The sequence below is a fragment of the Heloderma suspectum genome, chromosome 10 (assembly GCF_057233095.1).
Source record: "Heloderma suspectum isolate Gila_16-S chromosome 10, 16-S_ref, whole genome shotgun sequence".
Classification (NCBI taxonomy): domain Eukaryota; kingdom Metazoa; phylum Chordata; class Lepidosauria; order Squamata; family Helodermatidae; genus Heloderma; species Heloderma suspectum.
This window is the reverse complement of record NC_139467.1, coordinates 30,948,637-30,974,886: the sequence shown is the minus strand read 5'-3', so window position 1 is coordinate 30,974,886 and position 26,250 is coordinate 30,948,637. Positions and strand designations below refer to the sequence as shown.

Sequence of the window (26,250 nt, the reverse complement as noted above, 5' to 3'; positions counted from 1 at the left end):
AATCAGCACGACCGCACGCGTGCACGCAAGTCACGTTTTAGAGATCGGCTGCAGTTTGCACACAGCTGTAAACATGCCAGTTAAACTCTTGTCCTCACAATCCTCGCGTGCTCATTTTGCCAGACTGCCCTTGGATGGCAGCCATCTGTTTAAGGAGGTTTTAAAAGCTGGAGAGGGAAGACTAGCAGGCTTCAGATCTTGCGCCTCATGCAGTTTTTAAAAAAGAAAGAAATGCGATCCAAGGTTTGGGCGAAGGGTGGCATTTTCTTATCTTGCCTCAAATTCCTCCCCCTGGTGACACTGGATAATCCATTCCTGACTGGCCCACTGTTTAAGCCAGGGCCAAACTAAAACATGACTGAAATCAGGGCAAAAAGGATGCAACTAAAACGCAGCCAAGTTTGCCGAGGTTTTACAAGCGATCGCTTTCCTACGCGGAGATATTTTTCTATAAGTAGACCCCACTGGCTTCCATATCGCTGAAGTAAAAACACACAGTTGTGTCCTACGCTGCATATGACTGTGTCTGCAGGTTCTCTCATGGAAAAGTATTGTGTGTCTACTTCACAGTTTTTGAACCCACAGTTTCATCTGAGTAGGGTGAGTTGGGCTGAGGGGGAAAAAAAAGAAAGGACAGATTGAGAGGAGGAGTAACAACCAGCTGGTAACTCTCCAGGAGCACCTGTTAAGGCAGACAGAGGTGGCAGTAGCAGAGATATAGATGAGAAACTCAGAAATACCCGTGTGTGTGTGTGTGTGTGTGTTTGTGTGTGGCGGGGAGGGGAACAGTGCCTCACAGAACATTTGAGATTTCTTTCATATTGACAGAAGTCTAAAAGTAGCAGGGATATAGAAATCTTGGGGGTGGGAGAGAGATATCGTTTGCCACTAGCAGGCAAAAGTACAACCCACTTTGAGGGCCAGACTACACATTATGTTATCCATGCTTTTTAAAGACCACACTAAGGGTGCAATCCTATGCACATTTAGACAGAAAAAGTGCTACAACTCCCAGTATCCTGCAGCGAGCATTTATTTATTTATTTGTTTGTTTGTTGCATTTATACCCCGCCTTTTTTCCTCTTGCAAGGAACCCAAGGCAGCTTACATTATCCTCCTCCTCTCCATTTTATCCTCACAACAACAATCCTGTGAGGTGGGTTGGGCTGAGAGTGTGTGACTGGCCCAAAGTCACCCAGTGAGCTTCCATGGCCAAGTGGGGACTAGAACCCGGATCTCCCAGCTCCTAGTCCAGCACTCTTGCCACTACACCACACTGGCTCTCCTGAAGAAGCATGAACTTCTTTCTGTCTAAACATGCATAGGACTGCACCCGTAAGCTTTTATTTGAAGGAAAATAAATATAATTTTTACTTTATTAAAAACATTTTTTTTTTTACTTTAAATGAAAACTTTAAAAACTTTGAAGGAAAACCAGCCCAATATACGAATGGGCTTCTGATCTGGATTGGGCCACTATGGCAGTTACTTCATCCCCCACAGGCTGCAGTTTGCCTCTGCAGGTGCCCATTGATATTTAGAGGCAAACATCTGTCAGGGAGGGGGGTGATTTTCAGCAGGAGAATAACACAGAGGCCAAATATCAGACGCATGGACAATGCAACACATACTTTGGCCCCGAGAAATGACTACATGACACAGATTGGTGGTTGGTGTGTACTTGCTGCTAACACAGCATAGCCACTCTTCTGAGTGAGGCATCTGAAGCTACAGCTTGACCCCAAATGGCAAGCAGTATAAAGGAAGTGAGAAAGGTTTTTTTGGAAAAACCCTCATGCGTTAAAGCTTTGCTACCTTTTAAAGTCCCAGGGTCCTAATTTAAAGCGAGTCATAATTTTGTGACCAAGGAGGCGGAGGGCAGGGGAAGCAGAACAAATGGAGGAAGAAAGCAAGAGTTGCGATCAACAAGGAAGGAAGGAAGGAAGGAAGGAAGGAAGGAAGGAAGGAAACGAACGATACCTGAGAAGAGCGCAAATATCTGCTCAGAGGAAATGAGTCTGTGAAAAGTCAGTTATGCGAGCAGCAGGCATAGTCCCTGCCTTGGCACAAACAGTACAGAGTTTCGCAGCACTGGGTAGCATGTGGAACTGCCAGTCTCTGCACACAGTTGGTAGTGCGGATGTGTGAATGGGAAGTGCAGACTGCAGCAGCAAAGGAGAGAGAAATGGTGTGTGGGGATAAAGGTATGATGCGAGGGAGTGGAGGGTTGTCAAGCAAGAGATCCCTTTATTCTTGTGTTTAGGGAAAGGAAGCTGATTTGCCTTGCTTTATCCCACTCACATTAAAAGAAAAAAAGACAGCAGCTGTGTTAACAGCCAGCGTGAACGGCCATTTTGAGGACACGTTCAAAGTAACTGCCTGATACAAAATGGCTGCCTGTCATGAAGGGAGACTTCACATCCCACAGAAGTTCTTGAACCCAAGGGATGAAGCACCTCTTTCATCCCCCCTGCCCACTTTTTATAAGATTTGTTTTAACTGCCCGGCTCCAGATCATTAGCTTGGGCATCAAAATGAAGAACAGATGTTCTTCTGGAAAGCTGGGTTTAATGGTCTTATGGGTTTACCCTCTTTAGAAGGTAAATCTAAATGTATATTACTAAACTTCAAAATGTGATAGGCCAGCCCTGCTGTATCTGGGGGGACCTCCTTCCCTTTCTGCTGAGAGGGGCCCTTGGCTTCTGCCCCGAAGTCCTGCCCTGACTCTCCACCCCAACCACTGCTCCCAGAAGCCTGTAGGGAACTTACAGTGTCTGATAGGTGCTGTCCTTTGATCGCAGGAACTTCACAACAAAAAACACGACAGCTTGGAGGCTGAGCACCAGGACGATCCCTCCGATGAAGCTGGCAGAGTCAAAGCCCGGTGGGTGGAACTCTGGGGAGCCAGTTAGTGGAGGACTGACTGTCGTACCTAAGGGAAAACAGAGCAGGAGGGCTCTGATGGTATGAGGCAAAAAGATTCACCACAGGTATCTCGCATGCTCTCTACCTTCTTATATTAAGATCTCTTAACTCACTCTACTTTGGTTTTGTTTAATGCTACATCCGAATTTTGCACCAGGGCAAACCGAATCCTGGCAAGAAAAAGCAAATGTATTTTGCAACTTGAATAAATTATTGGTTACAAAGGTCCGTATCATCCAGCAACTCCTCTCCATATCCATACACTGAAGTGATGCCAAGGCAGAGATGATGGAGATGCGGCATTTAAACAAATGGAGAACCCCTAGATCAGGGGTGAGGAACCTCAGATCCAGGGGCAAATGTGGCCCTTCTGAGTTCCACAGAGGGCCAGGCCCCCTTTCCTTGACCCCACCCCCTTTCCCCCAACCACTGATCATTTGGTGGCTTCTTGACTTTTGTGCAGTTTTTTTCCCCATTCTAAATGGTTGAAATGCCTCTCATAAGGCTTAGTTCCTGGCAGGAAGAGCTTGCAGCTAAAATACCCTGGGAGTTTTGGTATTTTTGTCCCCATCCCTTTTCCCCTCGGCCCAGCCCACAACTGGAATGCAGCCCCCTGAGAGCTTCTCCAAAACTGAATTCAGCTGAAAAAGGTCCCCTATCCCTGCATGAAATGCACAAATATTTTTTTTGTCATGAGTTTGCATACTCTCAACTTCCCCCTCTCCTTCCTTCCTTTTAAAGATGCTTCCAAAATTTGAGTCAATTGATTTCAGTCTTTCTAATTATGATGAACTCTGGATTCAACTAGATCCGGCAGGATTCTTCTGCAGTATGCAGCACTGATGTGTATAAGTTTCAAAAATGGGCTTCACCATTTTCTGGAATTGTGAACTTGTTCCAATCACTCTGGCCCCGCGATTCAGCCCCCTTCAACAACCTGCAGTATCTCCATAGTATCTTATGGCCATCTCATCTACTCCATCTTAGGCTTGGTTTATGCATGCCGGAGAGTAAGTTGGTAGAGTAAACTCTACTACCTCAGACTGAAGATGGAAGATCACATTTCTGAATCCTCCTCCAGAATTTTTTTAAAATAAAAATCTCCCTTCAGGTAGAAGGCTAGAAGAGCAAGGAAACAGGACAGGCTAGAATCTCCCTTTTTGATGTTCGATTTTTTTTTTTTTAATGAGGAGAAATATTTGACAAAATGGCGCCCCTTCCCCATACACAGAGTTTGGACCACTACTGTTCGCTGTACCATCTCAGGATTATCGCACCCTATTCTGCTGCATGTGTCAACCCTACTGGAAGTTGAACCGATACAGCAGTTCTGAACATGTAAGATTTTATTGAGAACATTATTGTGGTCTCTGAATTTAGAGAATGGTTGCAGACGGTTATTATCTTGAAAACTGGAGGCGTTCATACAGGTCATCTGGTTTCATAGTCCACCCGCACTGGTCCATGTGAGGCTTCCTGTTCTGTCCTGTCCACACAACCTACAAAAGCAATGCCTTGCGGCCCATACAACTTGCTTCACAGCATCAGTTCTAGACAGCCCAGAAGAAGAGATGCTCCTTTCCCCATCCCGTATTTCAAGTTAAGAACAAGATGCCCAAACTCCACAAAGTCTGTGGCTCAACTCTTAATCGACATCCCCGGTTGCAACCACGGCTAAGTACAGGTATCTGTGTTTGCTCACATTCATTTCTTGTTTCTAGTTCCTTCCATTCAGCACTGGTTAGGCTTCATCTTGAGTACCGTATCCAGTTCTGGGCCCCACACTTTAAGAAGGATGCAGACAAGCTGGAAAAGGTTCAGAGGAGGGCAACGAAGATGATCAGGGGACTGGAAACAAAGCCCTATGAGGAGAGACTGAAAGAACTGAACATGTTTAGCCTTGAGAAGAGAAAGCTGAGGGGAGATATGATAGCGCTCTTCAAGTACTTGAAAGGCTGTCACAGAGAAGAAGGCCAGGATCTCTTCTCAATCATGCCAGAGTGCAGGACACAGAATAATGGGCTCAAGTTACAGGAAGCCAGATTCCAGCTGAACATCAGGAAAAACTTCCTGACTGTTAGAGCAATACGACAATGGAACCAATTACCTAGGGAGGTAGTGGGCTCTCCCACAATGGAGATGTTCAAGACGAGGCTGGACAGCCATCTGTCAGGGATGCTCTGACTTGGATTCCTGCATTGCGCAGGGGGTTGGACTCGATGGTCTTGTAGGCCCCTTCCAACCCTATATTCTACGATTCTATTCTATGATTCAGTTACTGATTTTTACATACGATAGCAATGTGAACAATACAAACTTAAGCTTTGCCCCATAATTTTAGGAGGGCACTGACAAACTGGAGCGTGTCCAGGGGAGGGCATCCAGGATGCTGAGAAGTCTAGCAAGTCCTATGAGGAATGGTTCAAAGAGCTGGGTATGTTTAGTCTGGAGAAGAGAAGATTAGGGGGAGTCACGATAGTGGTGGTCTTCAAATATCTAAGAGCTGTCAGGCAAAAGATGGAGCAGACTTATTCTCTGTTGCTACAGAGGGCAGAATCAGAACAAAGGGGTGGAAATGGTGGGGGAAGCAGCTTTCAGCGCAACTTTAGGAGAAACTTCCCAGTGGTAAGAGCTGCTCAACAGACTGCCTAAGGAGGGAAGTGGTGGGCTCTGCTTCATTGGAGGTATTTAAGCAGAGGCTGGACAGCCATCTGTCAGGGATGTTGGAGCTGCATCTTGTGTTATAGATCCTGCATTGAGCAGGGAGAGGTTGGACTAGATGACCTCTAAGATTACTTGGACTTATAACTATGATTCTATGGATTCGCCCTTCCTCTCCCTTTGCTCTCCCAATATAACCTAGATTAGGCCCATATTGAGATGGGAACGCACACACATTCATCCCCTGTTACCCTTGTCTTTCCCTCCTTCCGATAGCTTCTCCCGCTTTCAAGATTTAAGAGCGTAAGCTCATTGTGGGCAGGGATCCAGATTTGTTTAGTAGTTGTTTTTTCTTTGCTTATTAAACTTTGCAAAGTATCACGTGCACCAATGGCGCTGTATAAATAACAGCTCTTCTTTGGCAAGCTGAATCCCCAATATAGGCTTCTTGCAGGCTCCGTTGGCTGCGTTCACCAAAGAATCCCTCGTGAGCAGCGTTAACAGGTCAGAGAGCCAAATAGCCCCTTAAGGAGCCCTTTGAGCTTTCCTGACGGTGGAAGGGATTAGGAGGCCGTGTGCAAAAAGGGGGCCGATGCCTGTGTCTCCAGGCCAAACCGATGCCACGCTTGAAAAAACGCAGAAAGTGACACGCATTTGACTCGCAAGCTGTGCTTCTCTTCCCGCTGCCACCCCGCCCGCTTTGCAGAGCCAAGGCTTCACCCTTTTCAATGGCCCATGAGCAGATGTGTTGGACTGCAACTCCCATCACCCCCGCCAGATGGCTGGGGGTGGTGGGAGTTGCAGTCCAACACATCTGGAGGGCACCAAGTTTGGGGAGGCTGCCATAGCAAAAGAGTTGCTAGTGAAAGGGTACACAAAGAACAAGGGCTCGTGCGAGGAAACGCAAAAGGAAGAGATGAAGCAATCAAATACAGGGCAGGCGGGCTGGGGTGGAAGCCAAACAGAAGCCTCACCGCTCGCACAGAGATAAACGAGCACACAACTGCCCATCGGGAGAATGTGTTGGATCAATAATTCACAAGGCTTTGGGATAGAGTTACTCACTTTAATTAGCCCAAAGCTCTTCCATTCCTGGTCTTCTTTTCGGCAGGAAGATTCATTCTCCCCAAGAGCATGCGCGCGCGCACACACACACATCCATCTCTCCCTCTCTCCTTTATTAACCAGCAACGTTCCTTTGGCCTGCCTTGTTAAGCTCTCCCATCCAGGCAGCACAGGTGCGGAAAGAGCTTACCAGAAGCAGGAGGATTTTTTAAATTAAGTCCCATCATTTCCATCTGCAGTCTTAACAGACACCAGAGGGTGGGAGGTGGGATAGTAGAAGTCTTGGGTCTTCTTAATTGCTGCTACGAGCCTGGATGTTTTCAAAGGGTCAGCGTGGGCGATCCTCCAACCCGCTGTTTGGAGGATCAGGTACATGCTGAGGACTGGTACACTCTCCCCACTTACCTCTCGCATCTAAAAAGGAGATATTGACTTAACCTTAGGAAGAACTTCCTGACTGTACAAATTGCTTGACAGTGGAACAGGCGGTCTTGGAAGATAGTGGATTCGTCTTCATTCAGTGGTCTAAAGCAGCGGCTGAGTGGTAACCTAGCAGAGATGCTGCAGTTGTGGATTCCCTGCAACAACCGGGGGTTGGACTAGATGACCTCTGAGGTATCTTCAAACTCCAGAATTTCCTCCTCCGTTGCTCTAACCATATAGTTCGCTATGATGCCTGAAACAGGCAAAATATGGTTAGCACTAGGGATGGAGGGATCAGTCTATTTCCGGTCCATCTTGCTTTCACACATGTTCATTTGTTCTATCATGAACGCATGTTCATTCTGTTCTATCCCGTTTCTGTGTTAATCTGTGTGGGTTTTTTTTTTTAATCCACACAAAGATTTGCATTTAAATCTCTTTAAATGAAAAATGAAAAAATCATTTGCATTTTTGGATGTAAAATATGCATTTTTAAATGCATTTTGATACTTTGGAGCTGAAAACTCCACCATAATATTTCACAGAATCACAGAATCATAGAATAGTAGGGTTGGAAGGGGCCTACAAGGCTATCGAGTCCAACCCCCTGCTCAATGCAGGAATCCAAGTCAGAGCATTTGGAGATGTGCGAAATCCGATGGCTACATTCCAATCTGCACATTACTCCAAGAAGCATGGATCAGGTTGGTATGGATTGCAACTCGTGAATGGCGAATTTCACAAGCTTTCCTAGTTAGCATTAACTTCTAAAGCAGGGGTAGGCAACTCGGTGCCCCCCAGATGTTTTGGACCACAACTCCCATTGTCTCTGACCATGCTGAATGGGGCTGATGGAAGCTGCAGTCCAAAACATCTGGGGACAGGAGGTTGCCTACCCCTGTTCGAAAGCATCATTTGCCATCAGTTCGCAGGCCACGGTTTAGAGCAGACATTCCCAACTTGGTGTTCTCAAGCTGTGTTGGGCTAGAGCTCCCATAAGACCCAGCCCTTGGCCATGCTAGCTGGGGATGATAGGCTCTACAGTTCAACACAGCTGGAGGACATCAAGTTGGGGAAGGCTAGCTTATTCAGATGTCAGAAAAAGCAGTTGGTGCAATCCAGAAATGGAACTGACGTGTGAGAGAGGTGTGAGAGGACACAGCCCAAGGCACGTTCCCAGATTCAGGTAATTTTCACGGGATTCCTCCAGTCGCTAACCACCAAATATCAAAGGAGAACTGAGCAGCCACCACGAACTGTAACAGTGATGTAGGTCTTCTCTGTGATCTCTCCAGACCTCTGCCACAGACCATGTTTAACCATAAAGCCTGACAAGTCCAGTGACGCTAAGCCAGCTCTTCAGTCATCATAACCCCATCCTGCAGCCTCAGAATAACGTGTGTCAGCTATTTGGATCAGATCAGAATGTGCATCAGACAGTCAACTGGTCTTCCCCAGTTGCAGAAGCTGGAGTTGTCTGGTGCAGAATTTGTTTTAATCGAGTTTTTAAACGTGTACCCTGAAATTCAACCACTTTGTTCCCCAAGGCAGCTTTCAAAAGTTAAAAACCAGCCTAACAGTTTTAAACCCAACAAAACAACCAAGTCAAAACAGGACAGCCACAACAGCAAGACAGAAGACATATTAATAAGGCTCATGCGCCAAGAAAAAACTGTTGTCAGAAGTGCCAGACTAACCATAAAAAGCCCTAACAGAGGGTGTCTTGACTCCCGCTTCTGAAAGCTTCAAGGGAGCTGGGCAGGCAGCGCTCCCTAGGAAGAGAGCTCCACAGGGAAGGTGCTACATGGGCAGATCATGGCCCTAGTACCCAGCCTGCAAATTTCAGATGGGGACAAACACGCACCAATAATAGGACCTTCTCCTGATGACCTCAAGGCACGAACTGGGTTATGTATGGGAAGACCTGCTCAAGCAGGTATCCGGGGCTCAGACCTTTTATTTATCATTTTATTTATTATTACATTTATATCCCGCCTCTTTTCCTCTTACAAGGAACACAAGGCCTCCTCCGCTCCATCTTATCCTCACAGCAACCCTGTGAGGTAGCTTAGGCTGAGAGTCAGCAACTGGCCCAAAGCTGCCCAGTGAGCTTCATGGCCGAATGGGGGCTAGAACCTGGGTCTCCCCAGTCCAACACTCTGACCAGTACAACACGCTGGTTCACCTTCCTTACTCTACCACAGGAGTCAAACGCAGCACTTTGTGTTCACGAGGCTAGTGCTTTAATTTCTGCCTACAGGCTTTTCAGGGACACCCAAGGCTGGTCCCTTACGCTTTGCCCACTTTGGAAAAGTGTGATAGAAAACTGAGCTGAAAGCGATTAAGCAGGGCCGTTCTCGATTATTTTAACTCCCCTTCGCCTAACCTACCCAAACTGGGTCCCTCCAGATGTTTTGGCCCACAACTTCCACCAGCCCTAGCCAGCATGTCAGGGATGCTGGGAGTAGTAGGCCAACATATCTGGAGGAATCCAGATTAGATCATCCTGCAAAGACATGAAACAATGGGTGGTGGTGCCACGGATCAGGCTGGGGAAGGCTGCCTTGGTGGGGTGCCAGTGCATGCCCCAAACGAAAGTCCGGAGCACAATTCCCCAACCTCATTCATGAAGGGGTGGGGGGATAGCTCTGCGGGGTACGTGTGGATGTTCTGCTGTGTTGCAGGGCAGGCATAGCTGGAAACTTGCCTTCACACTGTTTTTCTTCCTTTAAAGATGAGCAAAACGTGCACTGCAGTAATTGACAGAGCAAGCACACAAAAGGGGAAAAAGGAGTGGGATGGGGGAAGAAAGGAAAAAGCAACAGCATTCATGTGGGTGAGCAAGTGGGTAGCTTCCCTGGATTGCCTTTGCATGCTTGTGTTAATAGGTTGGATTGCAGGTGGGCAACTTCTCCCCACTGCCTAGCTGATCAGCCATCAGCTGGGTGGTGGAGATCAAAGTGGCTATTAGCACTGGGGAAACAGTCATCCTGGCTGCAGAGATTGTTGGGTTGTGGGTGAGGCCTTAACCTGCCCTTAACCTTAACCAGTGATCCCTTCAGGAACGTGTGCGTGCGCGCATGCATGCAGTTGAGGTTGTGAATGGGCATGTGTGCAAATGGGGGTGTGGGTATGCGTATCTTCCTCACCCCCTGCCCCCGCCAGCCCCATGTGACCCCTGAAAGGTTCCCACAGCTACCAAGGCACACCTTCACCCAAAAAGATTGCCCATTTCTGGGTTACAGTCGAGTGAACACCTGCTGGAGCAGTGCAGCAAAGGAGGAGGAGCTGAAAAATAAAGAATGGTGCAGCACTCATCCTCATCTCTTGCTACCTTTTAAGATCAAAACAGGACTTTAATAAAAAAGCACAAAATGGTGTTGTAGTGGGGCAGGGGTAAGACTCACTAGTGACATCACAAGTGCTAGCCAATAGATGCCTGCAAGAGACGGATGCAATTGCATTCCACACCCAATTTTAATGACTGCGACAGATCATAGAATCATAGAATAGTAGGGTTGGAAGGGGCCTACAAGGCCATCGAGTCCAACCCCCTGCTCAATGCAGGAATCCAAGTCAGAGCATCCCTGACAAATGGCTGTCCAGCCTCGTCTTGAAGGCCTCCAGTGTGGGAGAGCCCACCACCTCCCTAGGTCATTGGTTCCATTGTCGTATTGCTCTTACAGTCAGGAAGTTTTTCCTGATGTTCAGCCGGAATCTGGCTTCCTGTAACTTGAGCCCATTATTCCGTGTCCTGCATTCTGGGATGATCAAGAAGAGATCCTGGCCTTCTTCTCTGTGACAACCTTTCAAGTACTTGAAGAGTGCTATCATATCTCCCCTCAGTCTTCTCTTCTCAAGGCTAAACATGCCCAGTTCTTTCAGTCTCTCTTCATAGGGCTTTGTTTCCAGTCACCTGATCATCTTTGTTGCCCTCCTCTGAACCCTCTCCAGTTTGTCTGCATCCTTCTTAAAGTGTGGTGCCCAGAACTGGACACAGTACTCCAGATGAGGCCTAACCAGTGCTGAGTAGAGGGGAACTAGTACTTCCCAGGATTTGGAAGCGATGCTTCTATGAATGCAGCCCAAAATAGCATTTGCCTTTTTTGCAGCCACATCACATTGTTGGCTCATATTCAGCTTGTGATCGACAACAATTCCAAGATCCTTCTCGCTTGTAGTGTGGTTGAGCCACGTATCCCCCATCTTGTAACTGTGCATTTGGTTTCTTTTTCCTAGGTGCAGAACTTGGCATTTATCCCTATTAAATGTCATTCTGTTGTTTTCTGCCCAGCGCTCCAGTCTATCCAGATCACTTTGAATTTTGTTTCTATCTTCCAAAGTATTAGCTATCCCACCCAATTTTGTGTCATCTGCAAATTTGATCAGCATTCCCTGCACCTCCTTCTCCAAGTCATTCATAAAAATGTTGAAGAGCACTGGGCCCAGGACTGAGCCCTGCGGTACCCCACTCATTACCTCTCCCCAGTTTGAGAAGGTCTCATTGATAAGCACTCTTTGAGTCCAATTCTGTAGCTAACTGTGGATCCACCGGATCGTTGTTTCATCTAGCCCACTTTGAGCTAGTTTGCTCATCAGGATATCATGGGGCACTTTGTCGAAAGCTTTGCTGAGGTCGAGGTATATGATGTCTACAGCATTCCCACGGTCTACAAGGGAGGTTACTTGATCAAAAAATGAGATCAGATTTGTCTGGCAGGACTTGTTTTTGACAAATCCATGTTGGCTTCGAGTAATCACGGCATTGTTGTCAAGGTGCTTCCAGATGGATTGCTTTATGATCTGCTCCAGAATTTTCCCAGGGATTGATGTCAGACTGACTGGTCTGTAGTTCCCAGGTTCCTCCTTTTTACCCTTTTTGAAGATAGGGACTACGTTAGCCCTCCTCCAGTCATCTGGCACTTCCCCCATCCTCCATGATTTCTCAAAGAGAATAGACAGCGGTTCTGAGAGTTCTTCTGCCAGTTCCTTTATGACTCTAGGATGCAGATGTTGATAGCATAGGAGGTGGGATAGAAATATTTCAATGAAATAAATAAATAACAAAAGGTGCTTATTGGGGGGAAAACAGTATCCTTCCACAGAGGGCCAGCATCAGCAGTCAGCGTAATTGGGCACTGCCAAAGGCCCATACCCTGCAGGGGCCGCATGGTGGACTGGAGGCTCTGTTGCTGGTGCTCCTCCTTGTAGCTCAGTGGTAGAGTACGTGCTTTGCATACAGAAGGTCCCAGGTTCAATGCCAGGTACCTCCAGGTAGGGCTGGGAAAGACTCCTGTCTGAAACCATGGGAGAGCCGCTGCCAGTCAATACAGACAAAACTGGACCATGCAGGGGCCTGACTTTGCATGAGGCAGCTTCTTCAGTGCTCTCTTGCAGCTGGGGAGACAGGTGAGGCAGCGAGCAGTTTTCCAAAAACTTGCAGAGATCACTTACCCGGCGTCAGGATCTCAGGCTCCTTAGTGGATGGCTTTGGAGGCTCCTTAGTAGTTGGGGGCGGAGGTTCTGTGGGGGTGGTCATTGTTTTTGGTGCTACGAAAAGATCATCCAAACAAATCACCCAACATTTCTTAATTGTATATTAAGCATACTAAGCAAACTGTTGTATGGTGTATCAAGATCTCTAACCAGAGAGGGTCAAATTAGGGAAATATGCTCAGGGCTGTGCTAAGAATGAATTTCATATATCTTGTGGCAAGGAATTCCATAAGCTGCCTGGGACCTTGCCAGTAAGAGGAGATGGCACTGGTTAAGATGCATAAATAGTCTGATTCGGGATAAGGCACTTTCATATGGCCATATAAAGGGATCCTATACATTAACAGCAAACCCATTCTCTGAATGTGAATCCTTATGTAGTCAAAATAGCACCTTCCACACTCAAGAGGGAGAATTTAGTAGGCTTGGGGGAACCCAAAGGTATGCAGAAATACAAACACAAAATATTTCTTTTTTAAAATCCTAAAGCAGGGGGAACTCCCAAAATAGCCCAGTGAGGACTGAGCATATTCAGTGGTTACAGAATGGTCATTGATTGTTGGTGACAACCCCCCCGCCCCAAAAAGGAGGGGAGGGGGAATGGAACAGAGCATCTTGCAAGAGGGCATGGCCGGCTGACACCATGAGGAGGAACAGTCCATACTGCAACATTTTGTTGTAGGCCCCACATCATCCCTAAAAATCAAAGCCGAAGTTCTCTGGATTCTAGATTCTGCACTAAATACAGAATTTATACACACATGCCTCTCTGCTATGCTCTACAATTAGAACAGTGTTCTCCCACTGCTGCCTGCCAACAGCACCTCTGCTGGTACCCCATATGCGTTACTTCTTCTACACCTGGGTAGGCAACTTGTGGCCCTCCAGATGTTTTGCCCTGCAATTCCCAGCATCCCTTGCCATTGGTTATGCTGGTTAGGTCTGATGGGAGTTGTAGTCCAAAATATCTGGAGGGCCACAAGTTCCCCACCTCTGTTCTACACTTTTCAGTTCAGCCTTCTCCAACCTGGTGCCTTCCAGATGTGTTAGAGATTGGCCATGCTGGCTGTGGGTGATGGGAGTTGTAGTCTGGCACATTTGGAAGGCAGCAGGTTGGGGAAGGCTACTGTAGGTTGTTGTACTGCATTCTGGGCAGCGCCGGGAATGCAGTACAACAACCTACAGCAGAATGCAGTTCTTTATTTTATTTTAAATTATTTCCAGACTGCCTTTAAGGGTGGAACCCTTTCAAGGTGGCGTACAAGATAAAAACCAAACAGAACAGATACAATAAAATCCAATAAATATATATTCAATAAAAGTTCCATTAAAATAGTGATTATCATTTTTTTAAAAATCAGTAAAAACAGATATCAATAAAAACCAGCAGTCCAAGGCATTTTAGGAAAGCCAACAAAAACTGGTGAGTCTTCAGAGCTTTCCTGAAGACCTGCAAATAAGGGGCCTGACGAATCCCCACTGATTCCAGAGGTGTGGGGCCACCACTAAGAAGGCCCTTCCCAATCTTCACAAACTAGTTAAGCTACAGTACAGGCAGTAGCATTTGCAAAGCCTTCCACAATAAGCACTTTAGAAGCAGAAACCATTACCTTCACAAGTTTTGGAGACATTGAAAAATGAACACTTCTCCTTGGCCGATTCTCCCTTCCCCACACAGCTCCCAGTACCTAAAAAAGGAGACATTTTTGTAAAAAAATCAATGCACACCGAAAACCGTAGTAGCCTTCCTTCAGTTCTTTTCCCTTCTCATTGTGGAGTGACGAAAGACAAGCCCTATTTCAATGACTGCACGATGAAGGTTGCTTGGAGAAAGACCGCAGGGCTGCAGTTGCTGGGCCTGCCCCCGCCGTTGCATCCCCCAAACCCCACCCCAACTATCCACACGTTGAGAGAAGGTCTGAAGAGGGACACCTGCTCTAGACACAAAAGCTCCCTGTGGAATTTCAAACCCTGTGCGATCACAGTTCCAAATCACACGGGGAACAAGCTCCCTTGGCCAGCTCTCTCTCTGACACACGGACAGCAGGGCTGATGAGGATGCAACAGGGGGCGCAGGCTGAGAAAGTCCCCAAAGCCCTAGAGATATCAACAATCACAATTGAATGCAGGAATACAGAATGGCCAGGCAGCCATGTTAACCAAGGAGGAGAGCAGAGTGGTGCTAACGCAAGGGCGCACAACCCTTTCGGCCCTAAGGGCCACACTGAGTGTCAGCTGGGCTGGTGGGGGCCGCACACAGGCATTCATGTGTGCTCCCCACCACTCATGTCAGCAGCAACAGGCCTTGGTCTTGCAGCAACAGCATCTGTTCCACATCACAGCATCGATGTACTGAAGCCTCCACCCGGATCATAAACACAGAGGAAACATGCTCTAGAAACAGGCTAAAAACCTCATTCCTAGAGCATCCTAGGAAGCCAACAGGAACCTTCAAGCACAGCTTCCTAGGATGCTCTAAGAATGAGGCTTCCACAACAGGAACGGTAGAGACTATTTTAAGAGTGTCTTTCCCCCATACACACCTTTTTCAGCACTGGCAGATGCTAGGGGTCTGAGGGCTGCCAGACATGGCTTAGGGGACTGCCTGCTTTTTGCAACCCTGTGCTAATGGATTAGCATTCAGTACCCCAAACCACTTCTGCAAGAGAGATCCACTCTGCTAAGACCCCCCTCACCCTGATTCAGCTAAGCCATAGTTTAGAAGCATGGTGCTGTTGCACAGCAGGACAGCGCCTGCTTTGCATGCAGAAGGTCCGAGGTTCAATCCCTGGCAACTCCAGGTAGGACTGGGAAGGAATTCTTCCTGAAACCCTGGAGAGGCGCTGCTGCCAGTCAATGTCGACAATACTGGGCTAGATGGACCCAGGGTCTGACTCAATATAAGGCAGCTCCATGTTCCTAAGCCCCACCAGTAATCTGGTTCCTTGCAGTCTTCCATCAGGCCCCCTTTTACTTCCCTCCAGCCCTATTCCTGTGGGCTACAGGCAGATATGGAGTCCCTCAAGGAAGCCTATGGGGAAGGGGTGGTTCAAGGGGACTTTCTTGTGAGAGGAGGAAGTTGTAGGAGAAAGCAACATGGGAAGTATAAAGTGTACCACTCTCATTTCCAGGAGCTGTGCTCTGCATGTACTCTGACCCAGGGGAAGGAAACCTGTGCCCCTCCAGATGTTGCGGGAATCCCATCAGGCTCAGTCGGAGGGAAGCTATTTATACATTGTCAAAAAAGAATAAGTGCATCACACACACACACACACACACGAACACAGGCTTGCATAAAATTTGCAAATAGTAATTTAAAAGTATAGATAGAGATTTAGAAATAGTCACAATCATCTGCACAGAAATACAATATAGATGATTGTGTGCTTGCCGCTCAGGCTGCTGTGCAGGTGCAAACTATGCTTTGACAACTTCAAGGCCCTTTCGTAGGATTCTTTATTTTTAAACCCTTCAAATGGAAGGTACCTTCCAATAGAGCAGGGGTGGGCAGACAGTAGATCTCCAGATGTTTGGGGCTTCAGCTCCCAGTATCCCTGCTCATTGGCCATGCTGGCAGGGACTTCTGGGAGTTGAAGACCAAAACATCTGGAGATCTACCTTTTGCCCATCCCTGTGAACAGAGGACTGTCCTCTGTAAAGTAGGACACACGACTACTCTACCCAGCTACCATGGCCAATGGTCAGGGAAGCTGAGGGCCACAGGTTCCCCACCCCTGCTCTAACCAAAATGATCATAGAATCATAGAATAGTAGGGTTGGAAGGGGCCTACAAGGCCATCGAGTCCAATCCCCTGCTCAATGCAGGAATCCAAGTCAGAGCATCCCCGACAGATGGCTGTCCAGCCTCGTCTTGAATGCCTCCAGTGTGGGAGAGCCCACCACCTCCCTAGGTAATTGGTGCCATTGTCGTATTGCTCTAATAGTCAGGAAGTTTTTCCTGATGTTCGCCGGAATCTGACGTCCTGTCCCTTGAGCCCATGATTCTGTGTCCTGCACTCTGGGATGATGGAGAAGAGATCCTGACCTTCCTCTCTGACAACCTTTCAAGTACTTGAAGAGCGCTATCCTATCTCCCCTCAGCTTACTCTTCTCAAGGCTAAACATGTTCAGTTCTTTCAGTCTCTCTTCATAGGGCTTTGTTTCCAGTCCCATGATCATCTTCGTTGCCCTCCTCTGAACCTTTTCCAGTTTGTCTGCATCCTTCTTAAAGTGTGGTGTGCAGAACTGGACACAGTACTCAAGATGAGGCCTAACCAGGGCTGAATAGAGGGGAACTAGTACTTCACATGATTTGGAAGCTATGCTTCTATGAATGCAGCCCAAAAGAGCATTTGCCTTTTTTGCAGCCACATCACATTGTTGGCTCATATTCAGCTTGTGATCGACAACAATTCCAAGATCCTTCTCGCTTGTAGTGTCACTGAGCTATGTATTGCCCTGCCCATCTTGTAACTGTGCATGTGGTTTCTTTTTCCTATGTGCAGAACGTGGCATTTATCCCTATTAAATTTCATTCTATTGTTTTCTGCCCTGCACTCCAGGCTATCAAGATCACTTTGAATTTTGTTTCTGCCTTCCAGAAGCAGAGATGGAGGGGGAACCAGACCCTTTGCTTTGATAAATCCCTTTCTTAAGGAAGACCATGGTTTTCTCCAGAGGGGCAGAGCATTGTGTAAAGTGTGGCATTCAGCTCTGCAAGCATTCAGCTACCAGGGCACCATACTTATCCTATGCACCTCACTGCATTATTCCTCTGAAAGCAGTTAACCTGAGTTGGTGATCTGATGAATATGCATCATATATTCGCTGTTCAAGGACACCTGTCCAATATAACCAAACACCATCTCAGAAACAATGCACTACAAGAAGTAAAGTTGTGCAACTCTACCATAATCAAAATACAAATATATGGCACTGATCCTGCTGGCCATCAAGCCGCTGGCTTGTGGGAGGACCTCTTACACTTGTACCTTTTCCCCAGAGGGGGCCAAATTGGTTTAAGAAAGGGGAGACTCGCTCCGCCCAGGCCCTGACATACACACGCATGCACATACGCACGCACACATTCTTGTCATATCACAGGACCTTAGGTACAGTGCACTACAAATACTGGAATGGTCTCCCAGTAGCTCCAGCCAGCATGGCCAATGGTTAGGAATGCTGGGAGCTGTCATCCAAAACGATAGGGCTGGCACCAGATTGGAGAAGGCTGGTCTGCAGAGATACCGGCCCTGTTGCCTCTGGATCTCTGGTTTGCAGTGTAGTTGTGCTGAGTAGGGCTAGACACTAGTTATCAGAGACCACACCGTCTGGCTGTTCACACGTCTCTCTGGAGCTTTCCTCTGGAAGGTTCCAGGTGTTATGTCAAAGGAGAAACAGGCACCTTTGGGGAGTTCTCCAATTTCTGGAGGGTGGAAAAGCAACAGCCACAGAACATGCTTATGATCGGAACCAAAGGCTCAGCTGCACAACAGCGCAATACAGGCGTACATCCAAAAATCAGGCCGGTTAGTTCAAATCAAGTTCAGCCCCCCCTGCCTATTCCCTGCACCGCACACACCAAACGCCCAAGCTGTGATGGTAACACAGGGAAATGGGAAATGATTTAGGCAAATACATTCACTTTGCATAGATCCTGCAGAGCTGGGCTGTTTTTTGCAAGGTGCGCGAACCCAGTTTTTCTTTCCCACTCACCTGGCTTCTCCGGGGACTCCTGACAGTGCATCCACACACAGTCCGTGATGTTCCGGGAAGCAGCGCCTTCGATGCACTTGTCACACTGCTCCAGCTCTCTGCATTCTCCTGCAATGACACAACCCCCACAGATGAAGTTGGGTTTCCAGGCAGTGAGTGTGAATCTTAACACTGACACATTAAAACAGGCTGCACAAGAGGGGGGGAAAAAACGACCTGGAAGTTACACATCAAGTCTATGCTGGTTAGTATAGGCACCTTGCCTGGCAGTTTTCATGTGGTCCCACTCCCCCGCTATTCTGATGTTCAGCTTGTGCTGTGTGTGCAGCAGCCATCATTACTACTAGAAGAACTATCTTTTTACTGTCTTTACAATATATTAATTTATTATTATTATTATTTTTACATTTCTATACCACCCAATAGCCAAAGCTCTCTGAGCAGTTTACAAAAGATTAAAACTTTAAAATACAATATGAAGCATAATATAAAACCATTTACAAAACAATTTAAAACTAACAATAAAAAACCCATGGCCAGTTAAAACCTTCTCATATGCTGTCAAATGCCTGGGAGTAGAGGAAAGTCTTAACCTAGCGCTGAAAGGATGACAATGTTGGTGCCAGGCGGACCTCAATGAGGACAGTGTTCCACAATCAGAGGGCCATCACTGAGAAGGCTCTCTTCCTTGTTGCCATCCTTGGAACCTCCCTCAGAGGAAGAGGGCCTCAGATGACAATCGCAGTGTATGGCTAGATTCATACCGGGAGAGGCGCTCTGTCAGGCACGTAGAGAAGCTCGAAAACATTTAAAGCCAACTCATCCTACTCACATACAACTTGCCTGGGTATTGAGATCTTCATCAGAAGCCCTCCTTTGGGGTGCCCTCAGCATTACAGGAGAGGCGGGTGATGACTGTGGAGAGAGCCTTTTTGGTGCTGGCACTCCTTTTATTGAATGTCCTCCACAAAGAGGTCTGCTTGACACCTTCTTTGGTAAAGTTTTAGGTGCCAGTTTATGATCTTATTTACTTGCTGGAGTCTTTTAGCTTTAGCAAAGAGTGAGTTTGTAACTTTTTAATCCATGGAGAACTTTTGCATAGATAAAACAATGATAGCTCTGATGTTTTTATTATTTTTACTGCAGATGCTGCTGGCTATTCATCAGATCTGCTGGTATGCAAGTTAACTCTATTTCCTGCGATATTTAAATGGAGTTTTGTTTTGACTGATCTTTATTGTTCGCTGCTTTGGAAATGTGTGTGTACGTTTTAAAGCGGGATACAAATCTCTATTGAAAGAACAAAGAAAGATAAATGATTGAGAACCTCTGCCAGTCCCCAATCTGTTTTAGTCCAGGCACTCAAGAGCAGCAATGCCATGCTTGAACCAATCCCTAGAGCTGGTACAAACATGTCACGGCCAATATATGCTAGTGGCCATCTTGAAATAGTTCCACTTGTCCACTACTACGCAGGGTGCCTTTTTTCAGTGCAGTGGCCCCCCACTGAAGGAGATTTTGCCATATATATATGATGGCAACCAGCAGGGAGAAAACCATCTGATCCCACTGCCCATGAATGGCTTATCAAGTAGGAACACTGACGTGAGTAGCGATTTAAAGGGCACTCCCACAAAGCAGCCTTATTAGTAGCAGGGCCTTTTTAGCAGCAGTACCCACCTCGTGGAACGCCCTTCCAAGTGACATCTGTCACGCCCTGACACTGTTATCCTTTTAGGCAGGGGTAGACAATGCAGTGCCTTCCGGACGTTTTGGACGACAACCCTCGTAATCCCTGACCTTTGGCCATGCTGGCTAGACTGATGGGAGCTGAAGCCCAAAACATCTGGAAGGCATCCGGTTGGAGAAGGTACCGGAGGGTACCAGGATTGGGGAAGGCTGATCTAATCCAACATTCTTTTTTCCATAACAGCAGGTCAGCTGTCTATAGAGGCTTACAAGCAGGGAATGAACAGCCACCGCCTACTCTTTGGCATCTAGTACTCAGAGAGATATACCACTTCTGAGCATGGATATTCTGCTCAGCTATCATAGCCAGTAACTTTTGATCAAAGATCCACAAACACATTTGCCAATTTACCGCTGGTAAGGTCAGTTTTTGCCCTGAAGAGAGTATGGAATCAGAGAGAGAGAGAGAGGGAGAGGGAGAGAGAGAGAAGCCCCACCCTTCTTCCATGGCTGGAAAACGGAAATTACGCTACTCTGACTTCAGAAGCACACGAGAGTAGCAGGGGTTCCTCCCGTGGCTGCATTTATTTCTTTATTTAAACTATTTTTCTCCTGCTTTTCAGCCAAGAAGGCTCTCAGAGTGGCTTGCATGCAATCAGTAAAACAAGAGAGTCCCTACCTGCAAGCTTACAAAAAGTTACGACGCACAAGGAAGAAGGGACGGGGAGGGAAGAAGGAAAAAAAAGCAAGTGACCTTTCAGCTGGAACAGCTGCTGGCAGTGACAGCTCAGGGAGGAAGAGAACTGTACTGAAATTCAGAGATGCTTGGAAAGCCACAAGGCTGTTTGCTGCTTTCTAAGCATCTGAAGCTCAGTGCAAAGGGGCTGAGCTCCCATGCCTCTCCTCACCTGTGGAGAAGAGCAGGGGCTCACACCCTCCCACAGTTATGCTTTTCTTGAGCTCAGCTTAATGTTAGAGGATCCCCTCTCTGGAGGCAGGCAGACAGACAGGGTCACAGCAAGAACAAATTTTGGCTGGCTACCAGGGTTAGCGAAGATTTCTTGACCCCTGCTTTTGATAGATCTATTATCTAGGAGTTTGGCTACTGAGGTCCACTCCGTTGCCCTTGCTGGGCCCAGCTTCCGTTTGGCTCCTCCTCTCCCAGAGCAGCCCTCTCAGCAGCCATTCTAGCTGGTCACAAGAAGAAACAATTATGTCTGTGTAACTTTTATAAGAACTGGTCCCTGAATTTGCTTGTTCTCCTCTTCCTTCCCCACTCCTTTTTCCTTTTGCATTGTGTCTATTAGATCAGCCTTCTACAACTTGGTGCCCTCTAGATGTGTTGGACCACAATTCCCAGCATTCCCCAGCCAGGCTGTATTGGATGGTGAACCTGCAGGCAGGGACTGTCTTCATTTAAAAGAAAAACCCCTCTATACAGCAAAGGTGAGCAGACCTCAGGCTTGTGGGATCTACTCTGTTTTTTCCCGAGATCCTCCAATCGGAGCCTGGTGCAAATGATATACTCTTGGAATTTAAAAAATTCGGAGCCCCAGAATTTGTTCTGAGTACCAGAACTCAAAGGAGCTCATGGTCCTTCCACACAAAAATCTACTTTCTCCTGGTTACTCCAGGCTTTCATTTCAGCAGTATAATTTAGGGCAAGAGGGGAGCCATTTTGCTGTTGCCGTTACTAAACAACTGAGTCTGAAATCTTTACCGTTCTACTTCAAATTACTCAGAGATCTACCAGTAGAACCTAATCTACCTTCCGCCCTTCCCTGCTGAACAGCATGTAGGAAATTTTTAGGTGCTTTATAAATATTATTACTGCTACTACTGCTAATAACAACCACCATTCTGACAATCTGTAAATTCTATTACGAGCTGCATGTATTTATAAAGACTCCTACTTATCACAAAACCGGTAATATGCTGGAATAGAACCAAGTTGTCCAGAGGGTATCGAACCAGAAGTTGTACACCGAAAAGAAGACCTTCTAAAAAGGAGAGGATCTACACATGCAGTATAAGCTCATGTTGAACTCAGGTGTTTATGTATTTCGCTGACCTGCTAGTGGAAGCACTGCCAAGAATCCCGGCTTGCTGGAGCACAGATAAGGCTGAAACGCTTGGAAGCTTATTTAACATTTATTAAACCTATAAATGTTGGATTACATTTGCCTCTTACAGAACTTTATGCTCGCTAAGGCAGCTGGCCTCGGGGTTCAAGGTCTGTAGCTGGACACCGGCAGAATGGAAACCATCAATGCCCTGACAACAATTTCCCTGACAACAGCCATGGCCAAGCTGGTGCCCTCCAGATGGGCTGGACAACAACTACGATCATCCCCAGCCATCATGCCCATTGGCCTGCAAGGTGGGTGAGGCTGAGAGTGAGAGAGAAAGAGTGAGAGAGAGAGACAGAGAGAGAGACAGAGAGAGAGGAAGAGAAACTGGCCCAGGGTCAGTCAGTGAGCTTTGTAGCCCAGTGGGGATTTAAACCCAGGCCTCGGGGTTCAGCCCTGCCCAGATTTGGAGCCTGGGGTCTCTTCAGGGGATAAGCAGGGGGAGCAGGACCCCCTAGCATTCCTGCACCTCCAATGACCCCAATGAACCTTTGGACCTAGACATGGAATTCTAAAGCCTTCCTGAACCAGGGAAATGGATACGAGTTCAAGTCCAACGCTCTAACCAAGGGGTGTTGAACCTCAGGCCCTTGGGCCAAATCCTGCCCGCCTTGGGTCTCAATGTATCCCCCTGTGGTTCCACAGAAGGCCACACCTCTGCCCCAGGCCCACCCCCATTTTTTTCTGAATACCAATTATTTGGTGGTTTCCCAGTTTTGCATGTTTTTTCCCCATTCTAGAAGGTTGAAATGCAACAGCTTACTTACCGGCAGTCAGAACCTTAAGCTCAAACATCCCAGTGTTTGGGCTATTTTTGCCCTGCTGCTTTTGACTTTGGCCCCACCCCTGCCGCCCCAAGCTTCTCCAGAACTGAATTTGGCCCTCAGGTCATAAGAGGTTTCACACCCCTGCTCTTAACTGCTACCCTGGCTCTCTTTTTGTCAGTCAGTTCCTTTACGGTTCGACAGTGGCAGGAATGTTTGCACCCACCCATGGCAATTGTGCAGCCGGGTGCAAACATTCCTGCTACTCTTCCTTAAAAAGGATGACTCTGACAGAACTTGTCACAATCAAAGCAATCTTCAAAAACAATTTAGGACCAAGAAACTTTGCCCTTTCAGCTTTGCTCCCCACCCCAAGAAATGCAGCTCAGTGAGAAGAACGAAGATCCCAGCTTACGCCAGTGTAAACTGTCCTTCCAACTACTGCTGGGAAAATTTCCTGTAGCCTTTGGTGCAACCAGAGAGCTATTTGCACCAAGCAGGACCTGACCTGACCTAATTTAAGACACCTCTCCACTTCAACTTCAAGCAATCACAATCTGCAGAGTTGGGCTTTGCATTTCTCCCCCCGCCCCGTCCTTTAAAAAAAACCACCACACTTTTTTCCTTGTTTAGTATCCAGCTGGAAGAATCTGAATTACCCTACCCTTTGGTCAGTGATGCAGCTACGGCTGCACCTTGGAGTCAAAGTTCAGAAGCCTGCAGTGCAGCCACACACACACACACACACACACACACACACACACACACATGACCACCTAGAAACAGGCCTGGCATGGACACTGAAAAAAAAAATAAAGTTGAGGCAGCTGGCCAGGCATGGATATGGTTGCAGATACAACAAAGCGATTCTTCTCGAGTAAATGTGTTTTGCATCAGGGCAGCCAAAGCAAACTCCATTTTCTTCTTGAAGTTCTGGTGGTGCTTTAAGTGAGTTCAGAATGCAAAACTGCACATGCTCAGAGTATTCCTTTTCATTGGGCTTAGCAAACAGGGTCTGTTTATTTGTTGGTTTTGTTGCTACAAAAAAATCAGGAATGTACATGCAGTTGTAAAGTATGGAAAGCTGGGGGTGGGGAGCAGAGAAGAGAAATGTTAGCTGTTCACAATGTCAGTTCACAACTGAAATAATACACATGGCCATCTAAACCCCGCCCAATAAGACCAGAGTCTACGATCACCTAGCTGCACCACAGCCTTCGGTTTTAAAACATGCAACTCCTACACTGGGTGGGTGGGAGACTGATTTAACCCAGGAATGGGCAGAAGGTAGATCTGAAGTTACTTGGGGTAACCGCACTTCCTAAAGTTGGGGGTACCCATAGGTGGATTTGTTCATGGAAGGGCTGTGTGAGCTCCATTCAGTTCTGGTACTGATAACAAATTCCTGGACTCAGTATTCTTTAATTCTAAGCATACATCTTTTGCACCAGGCTCCAGCTACTGGATCTCAGGGCTCTAATAAAAAACAAACGAGATCTCACAAACCTGAAGTCTGCTCACCTCCTCTGCATTCTCTCCCTCCATCCGAACAATTATTAATCCTAAATCCTATTCCTATTGAACATCATCTCTGTATGGCAGCTCCCTCCACATTCCTCACATCCACTTGCTGACTGACACTCAATATTTTAAATATATAAACCTAGAAAAAAAAAACACATGAGTCACAGCTTATTAGTAGCAAATCCTTTGTTTTATTAAATCTGCCCGGAGAATTCTTTCGCTCCCACATCAAAAATTAAGCTTCCAACTTAGAACTCAAGAATGCCAATCGAAAGGGATTTAAAGGAGGCCTTGTTGGCAAGTTCCCCTCGCAGCTAGGTCCCTTTATTCTCCAGGTAAAACATGCTGCTATAATTTTACATTCAAACAAACAAAGAGGAAGGAAAGTTTTGAACCAGTTTGAGGAAGGGGACAAAAGATCTGGGAAGAACACTCAGCGTTCAGAGGGGCTGAAGAGACTCCCTTGAAGAAAGGTTACAATGTTTGGGACTCTTCAGTTTAGGAGAAAATAAGGAAAGCAGGGGGGACATGACAGACTGGTGCACAACATTTTACATGGAGTGGAGACAGTGGATAGGGAGAACTCCCCCCCCCTTATAATATTAGAACCTGGGGTCACCCCAATGAAGCTGAGTAATGAGGGGGATGAGCATTACTGGGGGATGAGCAGGAGCTGGGGAACATGAGCAGGAGGGTGCTCTTTGAGCTTATGTCCTGCTTCTAGGCTTCCCACTGCGGCATCTGGTTGGCCACAGTGAGAAACAGGAAGTTGGGCAAGGCAGGCCTTCCGCTTGATCCAGCAGAGCTCTTCTTATGTTCTCTCCTGATATGCCGTTATTTTGTATACTGTTATTATTAGGTTAGTAGCAATTGGTTTCGTTTTTATTGCAGTCCTCTGGGGTGTTCGAAGTTGTGGCATATTGTAACATTAGAGTTTATCATTTGTGTTTGGGATGCAGGAACAAGAACAACAAAAATCAGACAGAAAGACTGTGTTATAAAGAAATAAATGTAACAGGAGTTGGATGCAGTTTTCAAATGAAAACTCTCTTGGGCATGCTGGGCTCGGCAATTTAAAAAGCCAAATTCAATAGAAAGCACCCATGTTGTGCCTTTGATCCTCTCAATTAATTGTACCATATGAGGATGAGCCCTCAATTGCACCATGACCAAAGCCTGTGTACAGCCTGATCTTATGCATGTTTACTTGGAAATACATCCTGCTGCATGCAAGAATATGGCTTAATCCTGAGGGAGTGTGCATTGGATTGCAGCCTTAATTTGGCTTAGTTTCATCATCTTATTTTACTTACAGAGTGTGACAGAAGGGTGAGGTTTTCACGCACACACACTCAATGAAATGGCGGATTTTCATCTGTACTGGTGAATAGGGACCCAAGGAGTCGTAGCAATTATTGGTTACGCAGGATACAAAAGGTGTATTCTTGTGTAAGTACCCCAAGGGACGATGCGGAAAGAGAAAACAGTATAACCGGGCAGCACAGAGAGCAAGTGGAGCTTCACTTCAGTTATACTGCAGAGACTTGGGGGTAAACGGGAAGCTGGCTCAGTTCATCAGTCCACGTAGCCCAGTATTGCCAGTTTGTTGACTGGCAGGGGCTCTCTGGGGTTTCAGGCAGGAGTTTTTCCAGCCCTACCTGGAGATGCCAGGAATTGAACCTGCAACCTTTTTGCATGCAAAGCATACGCTCTACTGCTGAGCTTTGGCCCTGCCCCTGCCCTAAAGCTCGCTAGGTAGCAGGAGGTTGAAAGTCAACACCTCCAAGGTAGCTTTCTCTGAAATGCTACCTGGTCCACATGCAGCACCAGCTGGACAGGTGAAGCTGAGGCAGGTCTCA

At 46.9% G+C, this 26,250-nt stretch overlaps 1 protein-coding gene across 3 annotated transcripts in view; it reads right to left on the bottom strand.

The window, feature by feature from the left end:
* The window catches only part of CD164L2 (CD164 molecule like 2), a 47,868-nt gene that overhangs the window by 10,218 nt on the left and 11,400 nt on the right, over nucleotides 1-26,250 (bottom strand). For 2 of the 3 annotated variants that reach the window (XM_084815753.1, XM_084815752.1), the window contains exons 2-5: nucleotides 18,286-18,393; nucleotides 14,181-14,258; nucleotides 12,529-12,624; nucleotides 2,770-2,932 (exon numbers count right to left, since the gene is read on the bottom strand). In XM_084815753.1, coding sequence (XP_084671879.1) covers nucleotides 2,770-2,932; nucleotides 12,529-12,624; nucleotides 14,181-14,258; nucleotides 18,286-18,393 — 445 coding nt within the window. Of the gene's footprint in view, nucleotides 1-2,769; nucleotides 2,933-12,528; nucleotides 12,625-14,180; nucleotides 14,259-18,285; nucleotides 18,394-22,870; nucleotides 23,420-26,250 lie in introns of those variants that run through there. The other variant, XM_084815754.1, reaches the window with a different exon arrangement.